The 22,238-nt window shown below is 41.3% G+C and overlaps 1 protein-coding gene across 1 annotated transcript; it reads right to left on the bottom strand.

Annotated features, from left to right (window-relative positions):
• Positions 1-260: 260 nt before the first annotated feature.
• LOC116060051 lies at positions 261-21,055 on the bottom strand. Its single transcript, XM_031313428.2, has 11 exons — positions 21,046-21,055; positions 20,413-20,612; positions 19,611-19,884; positions 19,330-19,358; positions 18,373-18,661; positions 18,037-18,080; positions 17,569-17,857; positions 16,520-16,567; positions 3,698-3,741; positions 716-1,001; positions 261-343 (listed from the first exon to the last, which is right to left on the bottom strand). The coding sequence occupies exons 1-11, from the start codon at positions 21,053-21,055 to the stop codon at positions 261-263; spliced, it is 1,596 nt and encodes a 531-aa protein (XP_031169288.2).
• Positions 21,056-22,238: the final 1,183 nt, after the last annotated feature.

Here is a 22,238-nt window from a genome sequence, read left to right as displayed (position 1 = left end):
GATTACTACCACCTGATCTAACATAACATATTCTTGTTTCTGTAACAGTGGCTCAAAGACAGTTTTTACTCTACTTGACATTCAGCATTTCATTCTCATAGTCTCATCTCAACTTCAGTAGTGGAGCAATAATTCTACCATAGCATCAGTGGTGAATAACATTATTACTAAAGAGCTAAACCTAAACACTGTGAGAATCATCCGATTTAAAACATCATCATTTATATTGATCAACATGAGGATGGTTTTTCAACCTGCATCTATTGAATGAAAGCTGTAATGTGTAAAGTCAGACTCACTCTCTCCGACAGTGCAGGTCCATGTTCATCCACAGAGTGTTTCTCTGAGGAGAAAAGACATTTAAAATGACTCAGGGTTATAATCTACTTTAACCAAGAGAGTATAATCAACTTTAATAAATCTCAACTGCTTTAAAAAGGAAATAAAATAAAAGAAATTCACATCAAATCTTAAACAACACAAAAGTCTTGTAACAAATACTGAACTCATCACGTTCAAATTTTGGTTGAGACTTTGTGACTGTTGTTGATTTAATTAATGATTTATTGATCCCTGCTCCCAGTTTTTTTATATTTCACATTGGTGATGTTTGTACTCAAGCTGATTTAGATTTTTATTTTATGAATTATAAAATGTATTTATGAGACATGTGAGATTATGTAATGCTACAGTTGTTATGTCTTCTCTGTCTTACCTTTGAGTCCTGAGCTGGGCTTTGACAGCCTCTGCACCAGATCAGTCCGGTTCATTACCATGAACACATCCCTGGTCACCTCTACAGACTGCTGGCCGTAAATCTCCAACATCAGATCCACTATTAGTTCTCTGTCTTCTGGGTCAATCCACATCCATGGGCTGTCTGGGAGGTTCTTCTGGGAGAAAAACCACTTCAGGGACCGACTGAATTCACAGAGCTCCTCTTTATTCAAATCATTCAGAGTTTCCAAAAGCAGCTGTTTAATAGCTGGTATTGTTGCTACCTGAAATAAACAATGCAATAATGGGACATATATTTAATCCACTGGGACAATTACAAATGTGTCTCTTTGCATCTCATCAATGTTAGTGTAGACGTGGGTGTTCCTGCTAGATCAAACAAGGTATTGATTCATTTTGTCATTGCCATTGTATTGATGATCGTTTGTTCACTTTTTCTACTGATTAGTATGTTTTTTGTTTTTTAGAAACACAGAGTAAAAATCAAAAGATGACTCCATCCTTCCCTTTATTTCTTATAAACTGGTTATTTGTTTTCTTTTAATTTACAGGCTGCATCTCAAAAACACTAAAATGAGTCACAGTGACTCAAAGGAACTATCTTCATTATTTTATGTTTTGAATTTGTTTAATGCTTTAAAAATGGTTTAAAGTATTATAAATATATGTTTATTTGATGTTTAAACTTTTAAAGTTCTCTTTACTGTTAAAAAAGGTCAGCCATACGGAAGAGGATTAGGGCCACATGTGAAAAATGTATTTGAGATCTGACTTGACTTTTTTCTCAGAATTCTGTGATTAAAGTCAGAATTCGGACTTTAATCACAGAATTCAGACTTTCAACTCAGAACTCAATAAAAAAAAAAGTAAATGCTATTATTTCTTCATCTCATCGTCAGTGGTAAAGGAATTCTATTGTTAATTATAGATGAAATTACTGCTACAAGGCTCGACCTGAAGGCAGCTTCAGTTCTGTGAAAATAAATAAATAAATTTTAAGTTTGGGTCGTACCATTATTTAAAATGTTTCAGATGGTGGCCGGGTTGGCTCAGTGGGTAGAGCAGGCAGAGCCTACATATATTTAGAGGTTTAAGCCTCAACGCAGAGGTCTAGGGTTCGACTCTGACCTGTGATGATTTCCGGCATGTCTTCCCCCCCCTCTCTCTCCCCTTTCTCACCGGTCCTGTCCATTAAAGGCGGAAAAGCCCCAAAAAACATTTTCAAAAAAAGATGATAGTTTTTAACCTGCATCTGTTCATCATGAAAAATGTGTTGTTTAAAGGTCCCATGAAATGAAAATGTCACTTTATGATGTTTTTTTTCCCATTAATATGAGTTCCCCCAGCCTGCCTATGGTCCTCCAGTGGCTAGAAATGGCGAAAGATGTAAACCGAGCCCTGGGTATCCTGCTCTGCCTTTGAGAAAATGAAAGCTCAGATGGGCCGATCTGGACTCTGCTCCTTATGAGCTCATAAGGAGCAAGGTTACCTCCCCTTTCTCTGCTTTGCCCGCCCAGAGAATTTGGCCCGCCCATGAGAAAGAGAGAGACATCATGGCTTGCAAACAAGCGAAGTATGGCAGTTGGTCAAGGCCACACCCCCACCCTCCACCTTGCCCCCCTCTCTCCTCCTCAATAGCATTTAAAGCTACAGACACAGAAATGGCACATCCTAAGTAAAGCTCATTGTGGGCTGGCTCTAGTGGCTGTAATTCTGCACCAAGGCTGAATTTTGGGAAAGAGACTTCAGATACAGTATTAGGGGACCACTAAGGCCTATATAAAAGCACCCAAAGAGCACCATGTCATGGGACCTTTAAAGTCAGACAGATGTTAACATTACTCACTTTCTGGATCAGTGCATCTGAGTGTTTTTCTGAGGAGAAAAGTGGTAAAAGTCATCAGTAAGTGAACTCGCATCCAACGATTATCATCATAAAATACATTTTCTACACCAGATGAGTCTTCTTTTCTCTACATCATAAATCGTATTATTTATAATGTAAAGAGAATAATATTACGTAGCTGAGGGAAAGTATAAGACATTTTAAGAACGAGTTGTATGATTTTAACATGTTTTGTTTTGTTTATTGTCTTACTTTTGGGTGCTGAGCTGCTGTCTGACAACTTCTGCACCAGATCAGTCCTCTTCATATTCTTTAAAACCTCCTTGGTCTTCTCCACAGACTGTTGGCCGTAGGTCAGCACCACTGAAAACACTATGTCCTGTCTGTCTGTTGACCCCTGTTGCATCGATGGGTTGTCTGAGAAATATCCGTAGAAGTCAGTTTGACTCACGATGACCTTCTTGAACTCCTGGAGCTCTCTGTCTCTCAACTCTTTCAGTGTTTCTAAAAGCAGCTCTATAACAGACATCATCGTTTCCACCTGGTAAATTCAGAGGAAATGTTAATCGGGCAAAAGTGCAATTTCTCAGCTGGGATGATTTTTCTGTTCACATCTCATCAATGTCTGTGTTTTAGAAATGTGGATGTGGTCAGAGTACATCAGTTATATCACACAAGGTGAAGAAACAAGTGATAATATTTGTCCAATGGATCACATACTAACAGTTTTTACAAACTGCTTGTACAAATATACATATCTTAATTTATACATGTACACTTATTATGATTTCATTTGATGATCATTTTTCAATTAATCATTTGGGCTATTAAATGTCAGAAAATGTTTAATTATACCCATCCCAACTTCCTTAAGTCCAAGGTGACATCTTCTAATGTCTTGGTTTGTCTGGCTAACAGCCCAAAAATATTAAGTTTACAATGATACAAAAACAGAGAAAAGCAGAAGATCCTAACAGTATTTAGCATTTGTGCTAGAAGATAGTGTTTAACGATTAATCAATTATTAAAACAGGATTTATTTTCTGTTGATCAGCTGATTGATTTTGTTTGTTTCAGCTTTAGTTACCAGTCAGACAGGTGTGACATTCTCACCTTCTGGATCAGTGCAGGCCAATGTTCATCTACAGAGAGTTTCTCTGAGGAGAAAGGAAATATAAATGATTGATTTATCATCAGGCTTAATAATCTGACACTGTCAGACTATAACCATTATAATGTAACTGTCTTACTTGCTATTAAACAATGTTAAAGGAATACGCCACCATTTGTTGAACTGCCGCTGCCGCTAGCTTAGCTTAGCGTAATGAATGGAATCCTTTGTTGCCGTTAGCATGTCGTGAGTAAAAGTGACCCAACAACAAAAACAAAACCTAATTAGGCCTACTTCTTGTGGACTGCGTATTCACAACGAGTAAAAATAGCAATGCAGATTAAGACTAGACAATTTCCTAGGCAGATATTGACTTGGGACTATATTGGGTGGAAGTAGGCTACAGCCGAAGCACTGCTACTCGGGCACAGAGATATTGGCAGCCCGCGGGGCTCTGCGGCCGGCAACGTCACTGTATCTGCGTAGTGGACAACCAAATACCGCTGCCCTGACTGAGATCCGCGGGGCTCTGCGGCCGGTGTTACAGGTTTTTTAATTAACTGTTGATAGAGTCAGATGTGGTGTAGGCGTGGCCTTTCAGGACCCATTCCCGACTAACCAGGAAATAAACCTGACGATAGAAACGAGTTGCTGAGCATTAATTCTGGTCCCGACAGACATTCATGCAAACATTAGCCGTTGTCGTTACGAAATATCATCCGTTGTCTGGCGAGTGTGCACTCACTGCAAGCCACGGAGACACCCAGATCGACTTGTGACATTTACATTAGTAAACACTTCACCGTTAAAACAACACTGTATCTACATGTAATGTCTTGCAAAATGTGTGGGATTTTGTAATCTATATCTTTGAAGGCCATTTTCTCAAAATGGGGTTTTCTCATACTTTGAGTCAGAGAACTCAACTTCAGCAGCACTTACATACACCAAGCTTTCCAGTTTCACTCCTACTTATGAAGGCATGTACAGAGGGGTTTGTTCAGATATTCATAACCTAATTTATGTAACATTTTATACCTAAAAACGTGGTGAAAATTGATGTTTTATGGCTGTTGACACCATATTCTGATGTATGCAGTGATAAAAGGATATATCTAAAATAAAATTCCCTCTGTAAAACCCTTTGACTCAAATGTGTCACCAAAATAAAAGAAGAATTTGGAAGCTGGCTTCTACTTTGTGAATATTTTTACTAGGCATAGTGAAGTTTTGAATATTTCAAATTACACAATATTTGGAATGTTTTTTTTTTTCATTATGGATATCTAAAATTAAGATAACTATTAACAATTGGATTGTAGATATCTGTAATTGTAGTGTTTCCTAATAATTATATTGCAGATATTCAGACATTCAATAACATAAGATAGACTTTATTGAACCCACACTGGATCGAACTCCTGCCACTTCAATTCAAGTCAACATTATTAGTCAATTCTGCAATATGTGCCAGACATACAGAGCAATTGAAAATACGTTTCTCTGGACATGACTGTCAAACTCCCATTTTATAGCGATTTGGATATTAGCTAGGCGCAGGTGTGGAAAGGTGAAATATCAGGTTTGTGCTCGTGTCTTTGTTGTTAGCTTGTTTGTTATCTATAATAGCCCTACCTTTAGGTTGGACACAGTTTTATAACTAACTGAAGCGTGAATGTCACTAGATAATCTAAAAAAAAAACAGTGTGTCCGTGGTTTACAGTCAGAGACCGTGGTAGTGACACACTACGTCACACTCGCCAGACCATAGACTGTATATAAGAATGGACCATGAGTTGAATTTAATAGGTTATCTCCTGGTGCTTACTCAGCATGTATACTGAATACTGAACAGGATGGAAAACATGCCCTTGCTATTTTGACTACAGAATTTGTTCCTCTACTGCAGAGTTAGTCTGCTATTAAGTGTTCATAGAGGGAAAAATTGCAATTTTCTCTAGTTATCTGTGTGTAGTATTGTTCTATGTCTTTGTCTTTATTGTCAATTAATGTCAGGGGTCTGAAAGATAATGTGAAACACAAGGCTTTATTTTTGTTTGTAAAGAAATACAAGGCAGATTTTTATTTTTTTCAAGAATGTCACTCAACTCCAAATGACTCTAAATTTTGGAAATCACAATGGGGGAACGACATATGGCTAGCACATGGATCTGAACATTCTGCTGGGGTAGGGATTTTCAAACACAACTTAAAGGGAAATGTTATGGAGACCGATACAGATGTCTCAGGTCACTTTGTCAGTATGATTATAGCCATAAACAATCTTACTATTATTATAATCAACATTTATGGATACCACTCCTCTATGGGAAATAGTACACTATTTGATACTTTGGAAGATAAAGTCTCTTACTGGTTAACCAAATATCCTAATGCTTCTCTAATCTTAGGTGGGGATTTTAATATAGCCCTAAATAACACCATAGACAGATTCCCTCCAAGGAATTCAGTATCTCTCAACTCAACTCTGAAATGTTTTATGGAGAAGTTTGAACTAGTTGATGTCTGGAGGAAATTGTTTCCTAGTGAGCGACAATACACCTGGTCTAATAAGGACAGATCAAGACAGTCTAGAATTGATTATTGGCTGGTTTCCAGATGCCTGATAAATTCTAACGTTTTAGTTCATTTTTATAATACCCCATTGACTGATCATAAAGCAATCTATCTATCAATATCCTTACCTGGTAGTCATATGGGCCCAAAAGCATCATTCTGGAAATTGAATAGTTCTCTTCTAAACTACGCACAGGTTAAAGAAAAAGTTAAGGATCTTATAATAACTCACTGGAACCATGCAGAAACCCAGAAAGCTTATGGGAGGAATTGGGAACTGTTAAAATATGAGCTAGGGAAGTTTTTTAGGAAGTTTGGTGCTGATTTGGCTAAACAAAAAAGAGCAAGTGAAGACGAGATTACTACGCAACTGGCATCTCTTTGTCAAAAGGAGCCCTTATCTGAATTGGAGAGGATTGAATATATGCACTTACAAAATAAGCTAGATGAACTATATATAGAAAAAGCTAAGGGTGCATACATTCGATCTAGATCCAAATGGTTAGAAGAGGGAGAACAAAACTCAGCCTACTTTTTTAGATTAGAGAAAATTAGATCTCTTATTGATACGATCGACAAACTAAAAATAGATGACCAGATAGTTGATAATCCCAAAGATATATCTGCCTTTTGCCACCGTTTTTACAGCAACCTCTATACATCCAAATACTGTGAAGTGACAACTGACTCATTTATAGACTCAATCAACAACTGTAAAGTCATTTCCGCAGAGGAAAGGGATGCATGTGATTATAACATCTCCAATGTTGAGGTTCTGAAAGCTATTAATAATCTTAAAATTAATAAAAGTCCAGGATGTGATGGTATAACCTCTGAGTTTTATAAAATGTTCGACAAAGAACTGTCCCCCTTTTTGCTAAATGTTTTCTCAGAAAGCATTCGTAATGAAGCTCTTCCAACAAGTATGACTCAAGGTATCATCACCCTGATTCCAAAGCCAAATAAAGATAAAGAAAATTTAGAGAACTGGCGTCCGATTACACTGCTAAATAATGACTATAAAGTGTTGGCTATCATATTTGCTAATAGAATGAAGTACGTTCTGGACTCTATCATAGATGAGTCACAATCTGGATTCATGAGGAAACGTCACATTGCTAACAATGTTAGACTGATTTTGGATGTGCTAGACTATAACGATCTCATCAATGATAACAGCTTTCTCTTGTTTCTTGATTTCTATAAAGCTTTTGACTCTCTTGAACTTGGCTTCATTTTGAAAGCTCTTGATAAATTTGGTTTTGGTCACTTTTTTTGTAAAACTATTAGAACCCTGTATAAAAATGGCAATAGTGCAGTAAAATTAAAACTTGGTACATCACCAAGGTTTAATGTGTCTCGTGGGGTTAAGCAAGGTTGCCCTATCTCACCCTACTTGTTCTTAATAGCTTCTCAACTTCTGGCTCTTCATATCTCAAACAGTGCCTTACAAGGAATCTTAATTGCGGATAGGCAGATTATAATCAGTCAACTTGCTGATGACACCACAATCTTCCTGAAGGACGCCTCCCAAATTCCTCTATCATTAGAATTAATTAAAGGTTTCTCAAAAGCCTCTGGTCTTCATCTGAACTTAAAAAAGTGTGAACTTATGGCTATAAAAGATTGCTTGGTGCACTCTATACATAACATTCCTGTAAAAGATCAGGTCACTTATCTAGGAATTATCATAGCCAAAGACCAATCTACAAGGTGCTCTCTAAACTTTAGTCCTACCTTTCAGAGAACACAAAGGAAACTGAATTCATGGTTACAAAGAGACTTATCTTTAAGAGGTAGAATTTTACTCTCAAAAGCTGATGGTATATCCAGACTCACTTATGGTGCTCTCTCTTTAGCTGTAGATAGTAGTGTGTCCAAAAAAATTGATTCAATGTTGTTTAACTTATTATGGAAAAACAGAATACATTATATTAAAAAATCTGTTATAATGAACTCTAATCAGTGGGGGGGTCTGAACTTTTTAGATTTCACCACATTAAATTACACGTTCAAAATAAACTGGATTAGACAGTTTATTAATAACCCCACATCCTTATGGAACTTTATCCCTAAATATATTTTTTCTAAAGTTGGTGGCCTGAAGTTTTTATTGATGTGCAATTACAAGATTAGCAAAATCCCAATCAAATTTTCACAAACAAATGCTTTTGGCGTGGTCTCTCATATTTAAGCATAACTTCTCACCTCACAAATGCTATATTTGGAATAACGAGAACATTCTCTACAAAAACAATAACATTACCCTTGTTAGTCAACTTTTTGATCCGAACGGTAAACTATACGAATACTCAGATTTCCTAAGAAAATATCAATTTCCAGTAGCTGTCAAGGAATATGCTATTATTTTTGATGCAATTCCCACTGGGATTATAATGTTGTTAAAGGGTAATACTCCCCCACAACCTCTTACACATCTATTCAAATTAACTGATACTTATACGTTTGTGCTTCTCATCAGAAAATTGCAGTATTAATAAGAAAATTAGAGCTTTATTCCAGTCTGACATTGTTACTATTCCCTATGTTATTCCATACTGGAATGGTATAGTAGAGAATATTCCCTGGAAGAAAGTGTGGTCCTTACCTTTTAAATACCTTGTTACTAATAAAGTGAGAGAAGTCTCGTTTAAACTAATACACAGGTTTTACCCAGCGAAATCTTTCCTCAAAAGATACAAACAGGATATTGAGTCTAACTGCTCATTTTGTAATAGCACTAAGGAAAACGTGTCACATCTTTTTTGGAACTGTCCCCATACAGTAAAATTCTGGTCAGAGTTCCTAAAATTCATTCACTCTGTATTAATCCCAGATTTTTCATTTTGCTTTAAGGATGTTTTCTTTGGTATGTTTGACTTTGCAGCTGAATATGAAGGTAAACACTTTATTATAAATCTTTTATTTCTATATGCTAAATACCACATCCATAGGAGCAAATTCTGTGGTTCTAAACCATTCTTTTCTGGTTTTCTGTCTGAGTTTAGAAATTACATTAATTCAATTAAGTACTCAAAAAACGCCAAGGCCGTAAGAACTCTGGATCTATGTGAGTTGTGTGTGACCTCAAAGGTTTATTAATGAGGTTTTATTGTTATATGTATTTCTCTGCCTACCAGCTTGTCCACATAGGCCTATTGTGACTGTGGCTGTACCCCTGTATACTGTATATCTAATGTCATGTTATATATCTTTTGTTATCTGTATTTTGTGTTGCATTTGTCTGTATTGCCCTATATGTATAAATTATATATATATATATATATATATATATATATATATATATATATATATATATATATATATAAGAATGGACCAACAGATCCCGTTGCTGTGGACGGAGACCAGTGAAGGCCGTTAGAAGCACTTTTCCGGTGATGGCTGAGCGTTACTGCACAGTCTCCAACTGAGAGAGACAATGTAAATGTGACGTGAGCAGCCTGTCTGAAAGTTGTAAGTCTTCTGGTAGCTGTGCCAAGAGAAATCTCAATCATTCCCAATCTTGCAGAGACGGAGAGCGTAGGTATATGTAAGGAGATAACATAGGCACAGGCTAATTATTGCTAACTAAAATGCTAGTTAACATTAGTAATTACACTTAAACAGCTAATGTGAGACAAAACTGCCTGCGCGCTTCTCCTGTACTATATGGTAATTGTCGGTACTGTCAGGATGGTAGAGAAGGTTAGGACCCAAATGCAGTTCAAACTGATTTATTTTCACCTGGAATACACCACAGGCTGCAGACAACACGAAACATACGAACAGAAGCCACACTAACAGAAAGCAAGAATCCAACAAATGACAAGGGAAACAGAGAGACTAAATACACAGGGAAATGAACACTAACAAGGGACAGGTGATACAGACAGGTGGAACACATCAGGGCGGGGCAGAACAATCAGACAGGCGGGAAAACAGAAAACAGGAAGTAAACTGGACAAGACAAGTGAGAACAAACAGATTACAAAATAAAACAGGAAACACAAAGTCACAAGCGTGACAGAACCCCCCTCTTAAGGGACGGCTCCCAGACGGCCCAAAAACCAAAACATTTTCATCACTGTCCACGAAGGGGCAAAGAGCCCAGAAGGGGCGAACAACAACGGGAGTGGAACTAGGGGCCCGGAGAACAGAGAGTCACAGGGGCACAGGGAACAGAGAGTCACTGGGGCTCAGGGAACAGAGAGTCACTGGGGCCGTCAACAGGGGGCAGAGAGGCCTCGGCAACAGGGGGCAGAGAGGCCTCGGCAACAGGGGGCAGAGAGCAGAAACAAAGGCAGAAGCCTTCAGGCGGCCGAACAGGTTGGCGAAGGTAGAAACCTTCTGGCGGCCTGCGACGAAGGCCGAAGCCCTCTGGCCACCGGCGACGAAGGCAGAATCTCTCTGGTGGCCGTACTGGACGCCGAGGGCAGCGCCCCTCTGGGGGCCGAGCAGGCCGGCCAAGGCGGAGCCCCTTGGGAGCCTGCACAGGCGAAGGGGCAGCTGGGCCGAGACCAGGCGACGGGTCAGCTGGGCTGGAGTCAGGCGACAGGTCAGGAAGGCTGCACGTCAGCGGAGATACTGGAAGGCTGCACGTCAGCGTGGATTCTGGAAGGCTGCACGTCAGCGGAGATTCTGGAAGGCTGCACGTCAGCGGAGATACTGGAAGGCTGCACGTCAGCGTGGATTCTGGAAGGCTGCACGTCAGCGGAGATTCTGGAAGGCTGCACGTCAGCGGAGATTCTGGAAGGCTGCACGTCAGCGGAGATTCTGGAAGGCTGCACGTCAGCGGAGATTCAGAGTGGCTGCTAGCAGGCCGAGGTTCTAAAGGGCTGCTAACCAGCCGGGGATCAAGGGAGCTGCTAGCCAGCCAGGGATCTGTGAGGCTGCTAGCCAGCCGGGAATCAGGAATGCTGCTAACCAGCTGGGGATCTAAAAGGCTGCTAGCCAGCCGGGGTTCAGAGAAGCTGCTAGCCAGGGTCCAGGATCAATGACAACCTGGGGACACTAGGAAACTCGGGGAGTCTAGGAAACTCGGGGACTCTAGGAAACTCGGGGACAAGCTCGGGGACACCAGGAAGCTCAGGGACACCAGGAAGCTCAGGGACACCAGGAAGCTCGGGGAAGCTGGGTAGTGTTGGGACACTGGGCAGCTTGGGGACACTAGGGAGCTCGGGGACACTAGGAAGCTCGGGGACACTAGGAAGCTCGGGGAAGCTGGGCCGTGCTGGGACACTGGGCAGCTTGGGGACACTAGGGAGGCTGCTAGCAAGCCTGGGATCTGGGAGAGTGCTAACTAGCCTGGACTCAGGAGGGCTGCTAGCTAGCTTGGGCTCAAGGGAGCTGATAGCCAGCCGGGGCTCAAGAAGGCTGCTAGCTAGCCTGGATTCAGAAGAGCTGCTAACTAGCCTGGGCTCAGGAAGGTTGCTAGCTAGCTTGAAATCAGGAGGGCTGCTAGCTAGCTTGGGCTCAAGGGGGCTGCTAACCAGCCTAGATTCAGAAGAGCTGCTAACTAGCCTGGGCTCAGGAAGGCTACTAGCTAGCCGGGGCTCAGAGAGGCTGCTAGCCAGCCGGGGATCAAGAAGGCTGCTAGCTAGCCTGGATTCAGGGGAGCTGCTAGCTAGCTGGGGCTCAGGGAAGTTGCTAGCTAGCCGGGGCTCAGGAAGGCTGCTAGCTAGCCTGGATTCAGGAGGGCTGCTAGCTAGCCTGGATTCAGGAAGGCTGCTAACTAGCTCGGAGTCAGGAGAGCTGCATGCCAGCTCGGAGTCAGGAGAGCTGCACGCCAGCCCAGGGTCAGGAGAGCTGCACGCCAGCTCGGAGTCAGGAGAGCTGCACGCCAGCTCGGAGTCAGGAGAGCTGCACGCGGGATCAGGAGAGCTGCACGCGGGATCAGGAGAGCTGCACGTCCGCCCGGGATCAGGAGAGCTGCACGTCAGCCCAGAGTCAGGAGAGCTGCACGTCCGCCCAGAGTCAGGAGAGCTGCACGTCAACCCAGAGTCAGGAGAGCTGCACGCCGGCCCAGGGTCAGGAGAGCTGCACGTCGGCCCAGGGTCAGGAGAGCTGCACGCCGGCCCAGGGTCAGGAGAGCTGCACGCCGGCCCAGGGTCAGGAGAGCTGCACGTCGGCCCAGGGTCAGGAGAGCTGCACGTCGGCCCAGGGTCAGGAGAGCTGCACGCCAGCTCGGAGTCAGGAGAGCTGCATGCCAGCTCGGAGTCAGGAGAGCTGCACGCCAGCTCGGAGTCAGGAGAGCTGCACGCGGGATCAGGAGAGCTGCACGTCCGCCCGGGATCAGGAGAGCTGCACGTCAGCCCAGAGTCAGGAGAGCTGCACGTCCGCCCAGAGTCAGGAGAGCTGCACGTCAACCCAGAGTCAGGAGAGCTGCACGCCGGCCCAGGGTCAGGAGAGCTGCACGCCGGCCCAGGGTCAGGAGAGCTGCACGTCGGCCCAGGGTCAGGAGAGCTGCACGTCGGCCCAGGGTCAGGAGAGCTGCACGTCAGCTCGGAGTCAGGAGAGCTGCACGCCGGCCCAGGGTCAGGAGAGCTGCATGCGGGATCAGGAAAGCTGCACGCAGGATCAGGAGAGCTGCACGTCCGCCCGGGATCAGGAGAGCTGCACGTCCGCCCAGAGTCAGGAGAGCTGCACGTCAACCCAGAGTCAGGAGAGCTGCACGCCGGCCCAGGGTCAGGAGAGCTGCACGCCGGCCCAGGGTCAGGAGAGCTGCACGTCGGCCCAGGGTCAGGAGAGCTGCACGTCAGCTCGGAGTCAGGAGAGCTGCACGCCGGCCCAGGGTCAGGAGAGCTGCACACCGGCCCAGGGTCAGGAGAGCTGCACGTCGGCCCAGGGGCAGGAGAGCTGCACGTCGGCCCAGGGGCAGGAGAGCTGCACGTCGGCCCAGGGTCAGGAGAGCTGCACGTCGGCCCAGGGTCAGGAGAGCTGCACGCCGGCCCGGGAACAGAAGGGTTGCACGTCAGCTCGGGAACAGAAGGGTTGCACGTCAGCTCGGGAACACAGGTCAGCTCAGGCTCAGAAACACAGGTCAGCTCAGGCTCAGATACACAGGTCAGCTCAGGCTCAGGAACACAGGTCAGCTCAGGCTCAGAAACACCGGTTTGCTCAGGCTCAGGTACACAGGTTTGCTCAGGCTCAGGTACACAGGTTAGCACACGCTCAGGTACACAGGTCAGCTCAGGCTCAGGTACACAGGTCAGCTCAGGCTCAGGTACACAGGTTAGCGCAGGCTCAGGAACACAGGTCAGCTTAAGCTCAGGAACACAGGTTAGCTTAAGCTCAGGAACACAGGTCAGCTCAGGCTCAGGTACACAGGTTAGCTCAGGCTCGGGTACACAGGTTAGCTCAGGCTCAGGTACACAGGTTAGCTCACGCTCAGGTACACAGGTTAGCGCAGGCTCTGGTACACAGGTTAGCTCAGGCTCAGGAACACAGGTCAGCTTAAGCTCAGAAACACAGGTCAGCTCACGCTCAGGTACACAGGTTAGCTCAGGCTCAGGACAAAAAACAGGCATGGAGACGGGGAAGCGAAACTCCTGTGCTGTGGCCTGCCAACGCACCTCCATAAGGTGCCTAGCGAAGGCGGGGTCCTCCTCATGCAGGGAGCGGAAAAACTCAGTCAAAGGTTCTCCATCCGAGTCCAGTGGGTGAAAAACTGGCTTGAAAACTGCTGGGTCCATATCTGGTTGGATTCTTCTGTCAGGATGGTAGAGAAGGTTAGGACCCAAATGCAGTTCAAACTGATTTATTTTCACCTGGAATACACCACAGGCTGCAGACAACACGAAACATACGAACAGAAGCCACACTAACAGAAAGCAAGAATCCAACAAATGACAGGGAAATGAACACTAACAAGGGACAGGTGATACAGACAGGTGGAACACATCAGGGCGGGGCAGAACAATCAGACAGGCGGGAAAACAGAAAACAGGAAGTAAACTGGACAAGACAAGTGAGAACAAACAGATTACAAAATAAAACAGGAAACACAAAGTCACAAGCGTGACAGGTACACGATCCGTTCTGCCTGCACGATCCGTTCTGCACATGCGCAAGATAATACTGTTTTACCAAAGAATTTCTAATATGGGAAGAAGTTCCACTCTCTCGTTACTTCCGGCTTCTGAACTGGTTGCAGTTCCACCAGAGTTCCATATAGGGGGCGCTCACAGGCCAGTGCAGAATGAATGGGACTCTATGGAACTTTACCCCTCAAAATCCACTTTTCTCAGGATATAATTTTTTGTCTAGTAATTTGAATGTTGCATTTGAAAGGGGAGGCTAAGAAAATACACACTGCTGCGTGTTAGATTTTTTTAAAGTGGCTTTTTTGTCCTAAAAAGCCTTTTAAAATGTCAATGACGTCATACATATACGGCCAGAGATTCTGCTTTACGGCAAGCTCTGAGTCGCTTCCTTTTTTCTCTCGAGGCATCGACAACACAGCTGACAGATTAGACTCTCCCTGTCAATACACGTGCTAGAAAGAGGTTTGCTAATGTTTTAAAGACCACGCCGAAATATTCAATCTGGCATTCTGGTTCTGCTTCGGATGCCGTCAAACGGGATCTCCGATCGTAATCAGTCCTTCACTGACCAATCAGCATTCATTAGCAGAATGCTAGCGTGTTATGGGCAACAACGACTCAACCTGTAACAAATCGAAAGGGCATAAGTACTCGTTCATTCAACTTTTGACCTATAATCCATGTTGAACTTGCAAAAACTACAATCAAATCTGAGATTTCTCAACGACAATCAGGCGAAAGAGACAAATTTAGCCGTCTAGCTCCATAGAGTCCCATTCATTTTACACTGCACCGTGATCACCCCCAGTGGAACTCTGGTGGAACTGCAACCAAAGTAGGTACAATGGGGCTGAATAGGGAGTGGAACGGCTTTCCGTAGACGGGCTTTGGTTAACGTTATTTTAGACTGAATCTAGCTGTCAGCTAGCGGTTAGCCGAATTAGCTGTTAGCTAAACTAACGTTAGCTTGGCTGTCGACCGGAAGTGTGGAACAGATCGTGCAGTGTCGTAAATCCTCGTACAACCGCGCATGCGCGAACATTTTGCGCATGTGCAGAACGGATCGTGCAGGCAGAACGGATCGTGTACCGACAGTAATTTCTCTACTATGCGACATTAAGTCGCGTGGTTATGACACAATCGTTTGCCTATTTTTATAAAAACGTCTGCTACGGAGACATAACGTGAGGTACAAGGTAATGGAGCCTTTTATACATTGTCGTGTTTCTTTAGAAATAAACAATGGACAAATAAAGTCTTTAAACGCTTCAGATGTAAAGTTATTTGCTGTCAAAATGGCTCCAAAATGAATGGCAGGCAATGGAATGCTAACGGGGGGTGATGGCTTTGTAGCATTAAAATGGCGCCATAGGAGGTTCGCGGTCCGAGGAGTGGCTTACCCCCTTGCGCCAGACAACGAGTGATATTTTCGGAAAGCAAACGGCTCATTTGTTCATGTATGTCTGTTGGGTCCAAAACTACTGTGAAAAAGAGGCGAATTGATCAGAATAGTTTACTGCAGCGGTGCAGCCCCACCTGCAACACATATAAAAAAAACAGTTAAACCGTAACACTGGCGCAAAGTCACTGTTTCTGGGTTACTGGACGGGCAGCGGCCCGCCGAGCCCCGCAGAGCTCAGTCAGGGCAGCAGCATTTGGTTGTCCAGCAACCCAGAAACAGTGACTTTGCGCCGTACGCAGAGCCCCGCGGGCTGCTGATATCTCTGTGCCCGAGTAGCAGTGCTTCGGCTGTAGCCTACTTCCACCCAATATAGTCCCAAGTCAATATCTGCCTAGGAAATCGTCTAGTCTTAATCTGCATTGCTATTTTTACTCGTTGTGAATACGCAGGCCACATGAAGTAATTAGGTTTTGTTTTTGTTGTTGGGTCACTTTTACTCAGGACATGCTAACGGCAACAAAGGATTCCATTCATTACGCTAAGCTAAGCTAGCAGCGGCGGCGCCGGACTAAGACAATGCATGCACTGAGACAAAAATGCATTTGCCCACCTAAATATAGTTGAATAACCCAATTTCAACAAACGGTGGCGTATTCCTTTAAAGGTTCATACACTAAAATGTAAATTTAAATAACTACAGGGCTTTGAGGAAACTTTATTCTTAGTTGAAGGAATAATATTTATTGTTTATTGTTATATATTATTAGTATTTTAACGTTTATATTTTGTTATAGGGCACATACCTTTCTCTGTGATACTCACACCCGATGCCTCAGCTGATGATCCTGCAGCTGCAACACATTAAAAGACAACTGTAATTGTAATAATAGAATTGTCCTGAATATAATACTGAATCCTGAAAATAAAATGTATTATTTATAAAATGTATTAATTATTGGTTATTTGCGAACAACATACAACTAAATTTTCCTCAAAGTCAGACATTCGGACACCCTGCCGCTGGCCAGTTTCCACTTTACCAGTTTTTCAGTAGTTTTTACAAACTCAATTTCAGCTATGTGGACTGAAGGCAGGAGGAAGCCATGGTTACAGAGATCACAGAGGGAATCAGTGAGAAAACACTGTAATAATCTACCTCATACATTGTCTATCTGACTCCTTAGTGGAGCGTAGTATACATCAAATCAAAGCTTTACAAAAGGCATTTCAACAGATTCATGTCAAATTATGTAGACAACATTAGCCAAATTCCTATCTGGCCATATACAATACAAGACTGATATTAATGAGCTCAAAATGCACAAATTCAGTGGATCAAAAAACAAACAAGAACATGTGGCCCAATAAAAATAACTATTTTAAAGAAAAGATGTTTAGAGACTTTTAAAAACACATTTACAAAAAGGACCAAAGTCAGCAGATTCATTAACCCCTCAGAACAGCTTTACTTAAAATTTGAAATCCAAAACATTCACCTCTGAAGTAATCTTTGTCTAAGTTCATAAGTTTGATCAGTTCATATATAGGTTTTAATTTATTGTTTATTATGCACCAGCAAATGGAATTTGTTTAATTAGCCACTTCAAAAATTAAATATTAATTTTACAAAGTAGGAGACAAATTCCTTTCTTTTTAAGACGAGGGACAACTACCTCTCTGAAGCTTACATTGTTAAGTTTTTGTTGAGACTGTTTGAGAGGTGTTGATTCAATCCTTTGGTATGTTTGCTGTCATGGCCCCCCTACATGGTGTTTTTGCATTGCTTTATGCAATAAGCTGCTGATTTTCTAACCATATATATTTATTATGTATTAATGTGACCGTTGTCTACCTTTGGTTCCTGAGCTGGTCTCTGACAACTTCTGCACCAGATCAGTCCTCTTCATCTCCATTAAAACCTCCCTGGTCATCTCCACAGATTGTTGACCGATGATCTCCAGCATCACATCCACCAGTTTATCTGCCCCAACAGGCAACTGCAGTTCTCTCCATGAGGTGTTTGGAACGCCCCTCTGGAAGATCGTGAACTTCAGCAACCACTTGAATGTCTCTAGCTCCTCGGAACTCAAACCTCTGAGTGTTTCCAAAAGCAGCTCTTTAACAGCACTCATTGTTGCCACCTGGAAAATTACAAGTATATGTTCATAGAGAAAATTTCCAATTATTTTCAGGCTGTAACTATCACTGTACAAATGAAGGTGGCATCTCAGTTTTGGTTCTGTTTGATATGATTTTAAACCTGAATCTTATTGAATAAAAGCTGCCCTCTGCATGGTCAGACAGATATGACTTTGCTCACTTTGTGGATCAGTGCAGACAGGTGTTCATCCACAGAGTGTTCTTCTGAGGAGAAATGAAAGAAATAAAAACAAGTAAACGGCATGTGGCATTACTGTTTAAAAAAATACACACACACACACACAATACAAAGATGTCAACCCAGAATTACACTTAAACCTAATCAGCAGCATAACTTCAGATATTTTAGTCATTAAATATATTTTGTACACCAAATTATGTCTTTTAAAATGTCTTTTTTCTCTACATTTTAAGTAATTATAAATCAATATTGATAATGTAAAGAGAACAAGATAAACATATGAGAGATGTTTTGGCTTTGACTTTATTGTCTTACTTTTGGGTGCTGAGCTGCTGTCTGACAACTTCTGCACCAGATCAGTCCTCTCTATATTCTTTAAAACCTCCTTGGTCTTCTCCACAGACTGTTGGTTGTAGGTCAGCACCACTAAAAACACTATGTCCTGTCTGTCTATTGACTCCCGCTGCATCCATGGGGCGTCTGAGAAATGTCTGTAGAAGTCAGTTTGACTCACGAGGACCTTCTTGAACTTCTGGAGCTCTCCGTCTCTCAACTCTTTCAGTGTTTCTAAAAGCAGCTCTATAACAGACGCCATCGTTTCAACCTGGTAAATTCAGAGGAAATGTTAATCGGGCAAAAGTGCACAAGGTGATGATGTAATTAATGATATTTGTCCAATTGATCTTATATACCTTATGTGTATTTGTGTGCATTTCTTGAGTAACATCAAGGTGATTCTCTTTAATCTTCAGTATTTTATTTTTAAAAACAGGATTGTGACTATAATTTTACTTCCTGGGTGTATCTCTTTCAGAGATTATACTACAAAAACTGCGATGAGCCTCTTCATTTTACAACAGAGTTGCTGTTTAACCAGTTGCACATTTACTATATACTGTATTATAGCACATATTCGATATCTAATATAAAAAGAAACACACCAATTATTATTATTATTATTGTTGTTATCTTTTCTTCTTTTTTTATGTTTTTAAAATATTGTGAATTTCTCTCGCTGTGAAAGTTAGAAAACAAATCAAGAGAACAAACTATATTATTCCCCTGGAGGTCGATATAACACAAATTATTAATGTTGGTAAATAACATTCATGCTTAAGACCTCATGTGTTCATTATGTGATTTATTTATGTGAGAAAACTAATATTTATATTTGATTTGTATCATCAACAATAATTTCAAGATGAAGATGATTTTTAGTCTTCATCTAGTAAATAAAAGTGTGTAAAGTCAGAGTGACGTGACATTACTCACTCTCTGGATCAGTGAAGGCTGCTGTTTCTCTGAGGAGAAAAGAAATAGAAAAACATCTATTAGTAATTTATTCTCTTAACATTTATATTACAATATTTAATCCCAAAGTGACACTTAAACCCCCTATAAAAGTAACATAATAATAATTAATTAATAACAGTTTTGTTATTGCAATATGCACAATATCTGATTAAACATTTTTTAGCCCATCTGATGTACTTTCCTATTTCTACATAATAATATACATAATTCCATATTATGTCTGTTTTTCTTTGCCTTACCTTTGGTCCCTGAGCTGATGTCTGATAATCTCTGCACCAGATCAGTCCTGTTCATCATCTTTAAAACCTTTTTGGTCAACTCCACACACTCATGGCTGTACGTCTCCACCATCAGCTCCACTGTGTCCTGTGTGTTTGCCATTTCCAGTAGTCTCCTTGGTGAGAGTGGGAAACCTTTCTCCAATTCAAAGAGTGACTTGAATGTCTGAAGCTCCTCTGAACTCAAATCATTCAACGTTTCAAAAAGCATCTTCTTAGTCGTCATTGTTTCTACCTGGAAGATTAAAAGGACATTTTATATAGTATATGCAGGATAGGATGTATGCTGTTTGTGTGTGATCTACTACCATGATTGGAAACTGATGGATTTGTATTTCATTAATACCAGAGTTATTGACATGAGGCTCTTCTTGTTTTTATCGCCAAGATTAATTTATTTTAAAAATGTAATATTTATTCCGTAAAGGAAAGAGCTGAATTCTTCCATACAGGGCACGATGGTTCACTGAATGTGAATATATAGCCTATGGCTTTCACAATGACCAGATTTTAGAATATCATAATTAAGTAAAGGATTCCTTTGAGGATTAAAGAAATGTTTTACAAAATGTAGTTATATGATCTGTTGGGTTTTTAAAAGTTTGACTTTTATTCAAAATAGTATATTTATTAACTGTATATCATTCACTTAAAGTGTTCATTCTCAATTGTATTTACCAACTGAGTCTCAGAAACAGTGATTATATGAGAGGTAGAACCTGCAATATCCACACTTACTTTAAATTGCTAAAGATTTACTTACTTGCACTTTTTCCATGACGTTCTCATCAATATCACTGATCAGATGTGGCTCATTTTCTTTCAGGATTTTGCAGAATATTTCTTTTGCTTGAACTCCTTTCAAAGGCCCACGATAGAGCGCCCTCATCTTCTCCTGAGAATCAGGGATTGATATGATTTCATCATAACTTTCTCTATCGATAACATTACATAAAAGGAGCTCTGAGGAAAGAGGGAGAGAAACGTAAGCCAAAGTTGTTTGTTCAGAGATAATATGCATCATGATATATCTCATAAAAAGTGCAGCAAACTAAAATGCATCAAATAATTCAAAACCAGAAAATGTATTTCTTTGGAATTTATTGTTGTTACAGTGGCATGTGAACAAAAGGAACAATACTCTTTATTTTGATGCAACAGTTTTGAAGAAAAAAAACTTTAAAAATGTAATTGTAAAGGCATTTTGTAAAGCTCTTCAATGTCAGTTTGTATTATTTTCCTGAATAAATCCTTCCATGGTTCAACTATGTGGAAAATGAGGAAAGAAGTTTTCTCGTCAGATTCAGTGTTTACGTTTGGATTGTTGTAGACCACTTGCACTCAGTGACAGGCCTTGAGAAGACTCACGTAAAAATAATAATAGCTGTGCACCTACCTTCCGCCATTGTATTCACATCAGTTACTGCTGCTGAGGATCAAGAAGCTGTAAAAATCAATAAAGAAAGGTCAATGAAGCAAAATAAGCTACAACAGAAGTACATGGCACATAATGAGCTTCTGATGCAAGTAATGATTATTTTAATTACATTTCTTTTTTCGGTTAATTGTTTAATTGTCAAAACAGAGAAAAATGCCCATCACCATTTCTCAATTAATGTCAAGGTGATGTCGTCACATTGCTTGTTTTCTCCACCTAACGGTCTAAAACCAAAAGATATTCAATTTCCAATTATATAAAACCGAGAAAAGCAGAAAAGCCTCATATTAAGAAGCTGGCACCATAGATTGTTTGTTTTTTTTCTTTATAAATGACTTTATTAATTGAACCATTAATAATCATCAACATAGTTACAGATATTGTTAGAGTCAATTGACTTATGGATTGCCTGAGCTTTAGCTACAGCAGGGTGGGGGGAAATCCATTAAGACAGAAGAAAGTCCATGAAGGAATGTGTCTATCAGCATTGTCCTTATATAAATAAAAGTAGGGCTAGTATAACTATAATAACTTATAGGGATTATAACCTTATAACTTAATAAAATGTTAAAAAGTACATATCTAACACATCAAAACTACCACAACAAGCACCTGACATTCTGCCACCATATTTGTAAAACAGAATTGAAAGAAATGGTAGCCTAAAAGTGTAGAAAACTCATATAAGGGTAGGCTACTCTTTGCAGCCCTATTGAATGTTTCTCATACTCATTTCTAATAGCAAATGAATTGGTCAGAACAACCAGGAGTGAGACAGTTGTAGGCTACACATAACAGCATCGTCTTCGCCACAGCTATGAAGGTGTATACTAAACAATTACAAAAGCCAGGTCTATTTCACTTTTTCCTGAGCTTTTAACCGCATCTCAGGGTCTTCATCAGCAGATAAAGATTGCTCAGTCGTCATGGCGATGTTAAAAGTTGTCAAACTACTGCTTCCTAGGTCGAAAATTGACTTCCAGGCCAATGTTGTTTAGTTTTGTGGCAGTAGAACTATGATGCTAGATAATTAGCCTAGCGTGGCCGTTTAGTTTTCAAACGTTACCCACACGTTCAAACCATAGACTGTATATATTAGTGGACAGAGCATCCGGTTCAGCAAAATGCGGCAAATGCGGAAGTGCCTTAAA

This window comes from Sander lucioperca, chromosome 10 (assembly GCF_008315115.2).
Source record: "Sander lucioperca isolate FBNREF2018 chromosome 10, SLUC_FBN_1.2, whole genome shotgun sequence".
Taxonomy (NCBI): domain Eukaryota; kingdom Metazoa; phylum Chordata; class Actinopteri; order Perciformes; family Percidae; genus Sander; species Sander lucioperca.
This window is presented reverse-complemented; position numbering and strand designations above follow the sequence as displayed.

Coding starts and splice junctions, on each gene's coding strand:
- LOC116060051 (XM_031313428.2), bottom strand. Junction 19,885..20,412: donor ACGTCATGGAAAAAGTGCAA/GTAAGTAAATCT, acceptor TTAATCTTCCAG/GTAGAAACAATGACGACTAA. Junction 16,568..17,568: donor GACCAGCTCAGGAACCAAAG/GTAGACAACGGT, acceptor AATGTGTTGCAG/CTGCAGGATCATCAGCTGAG.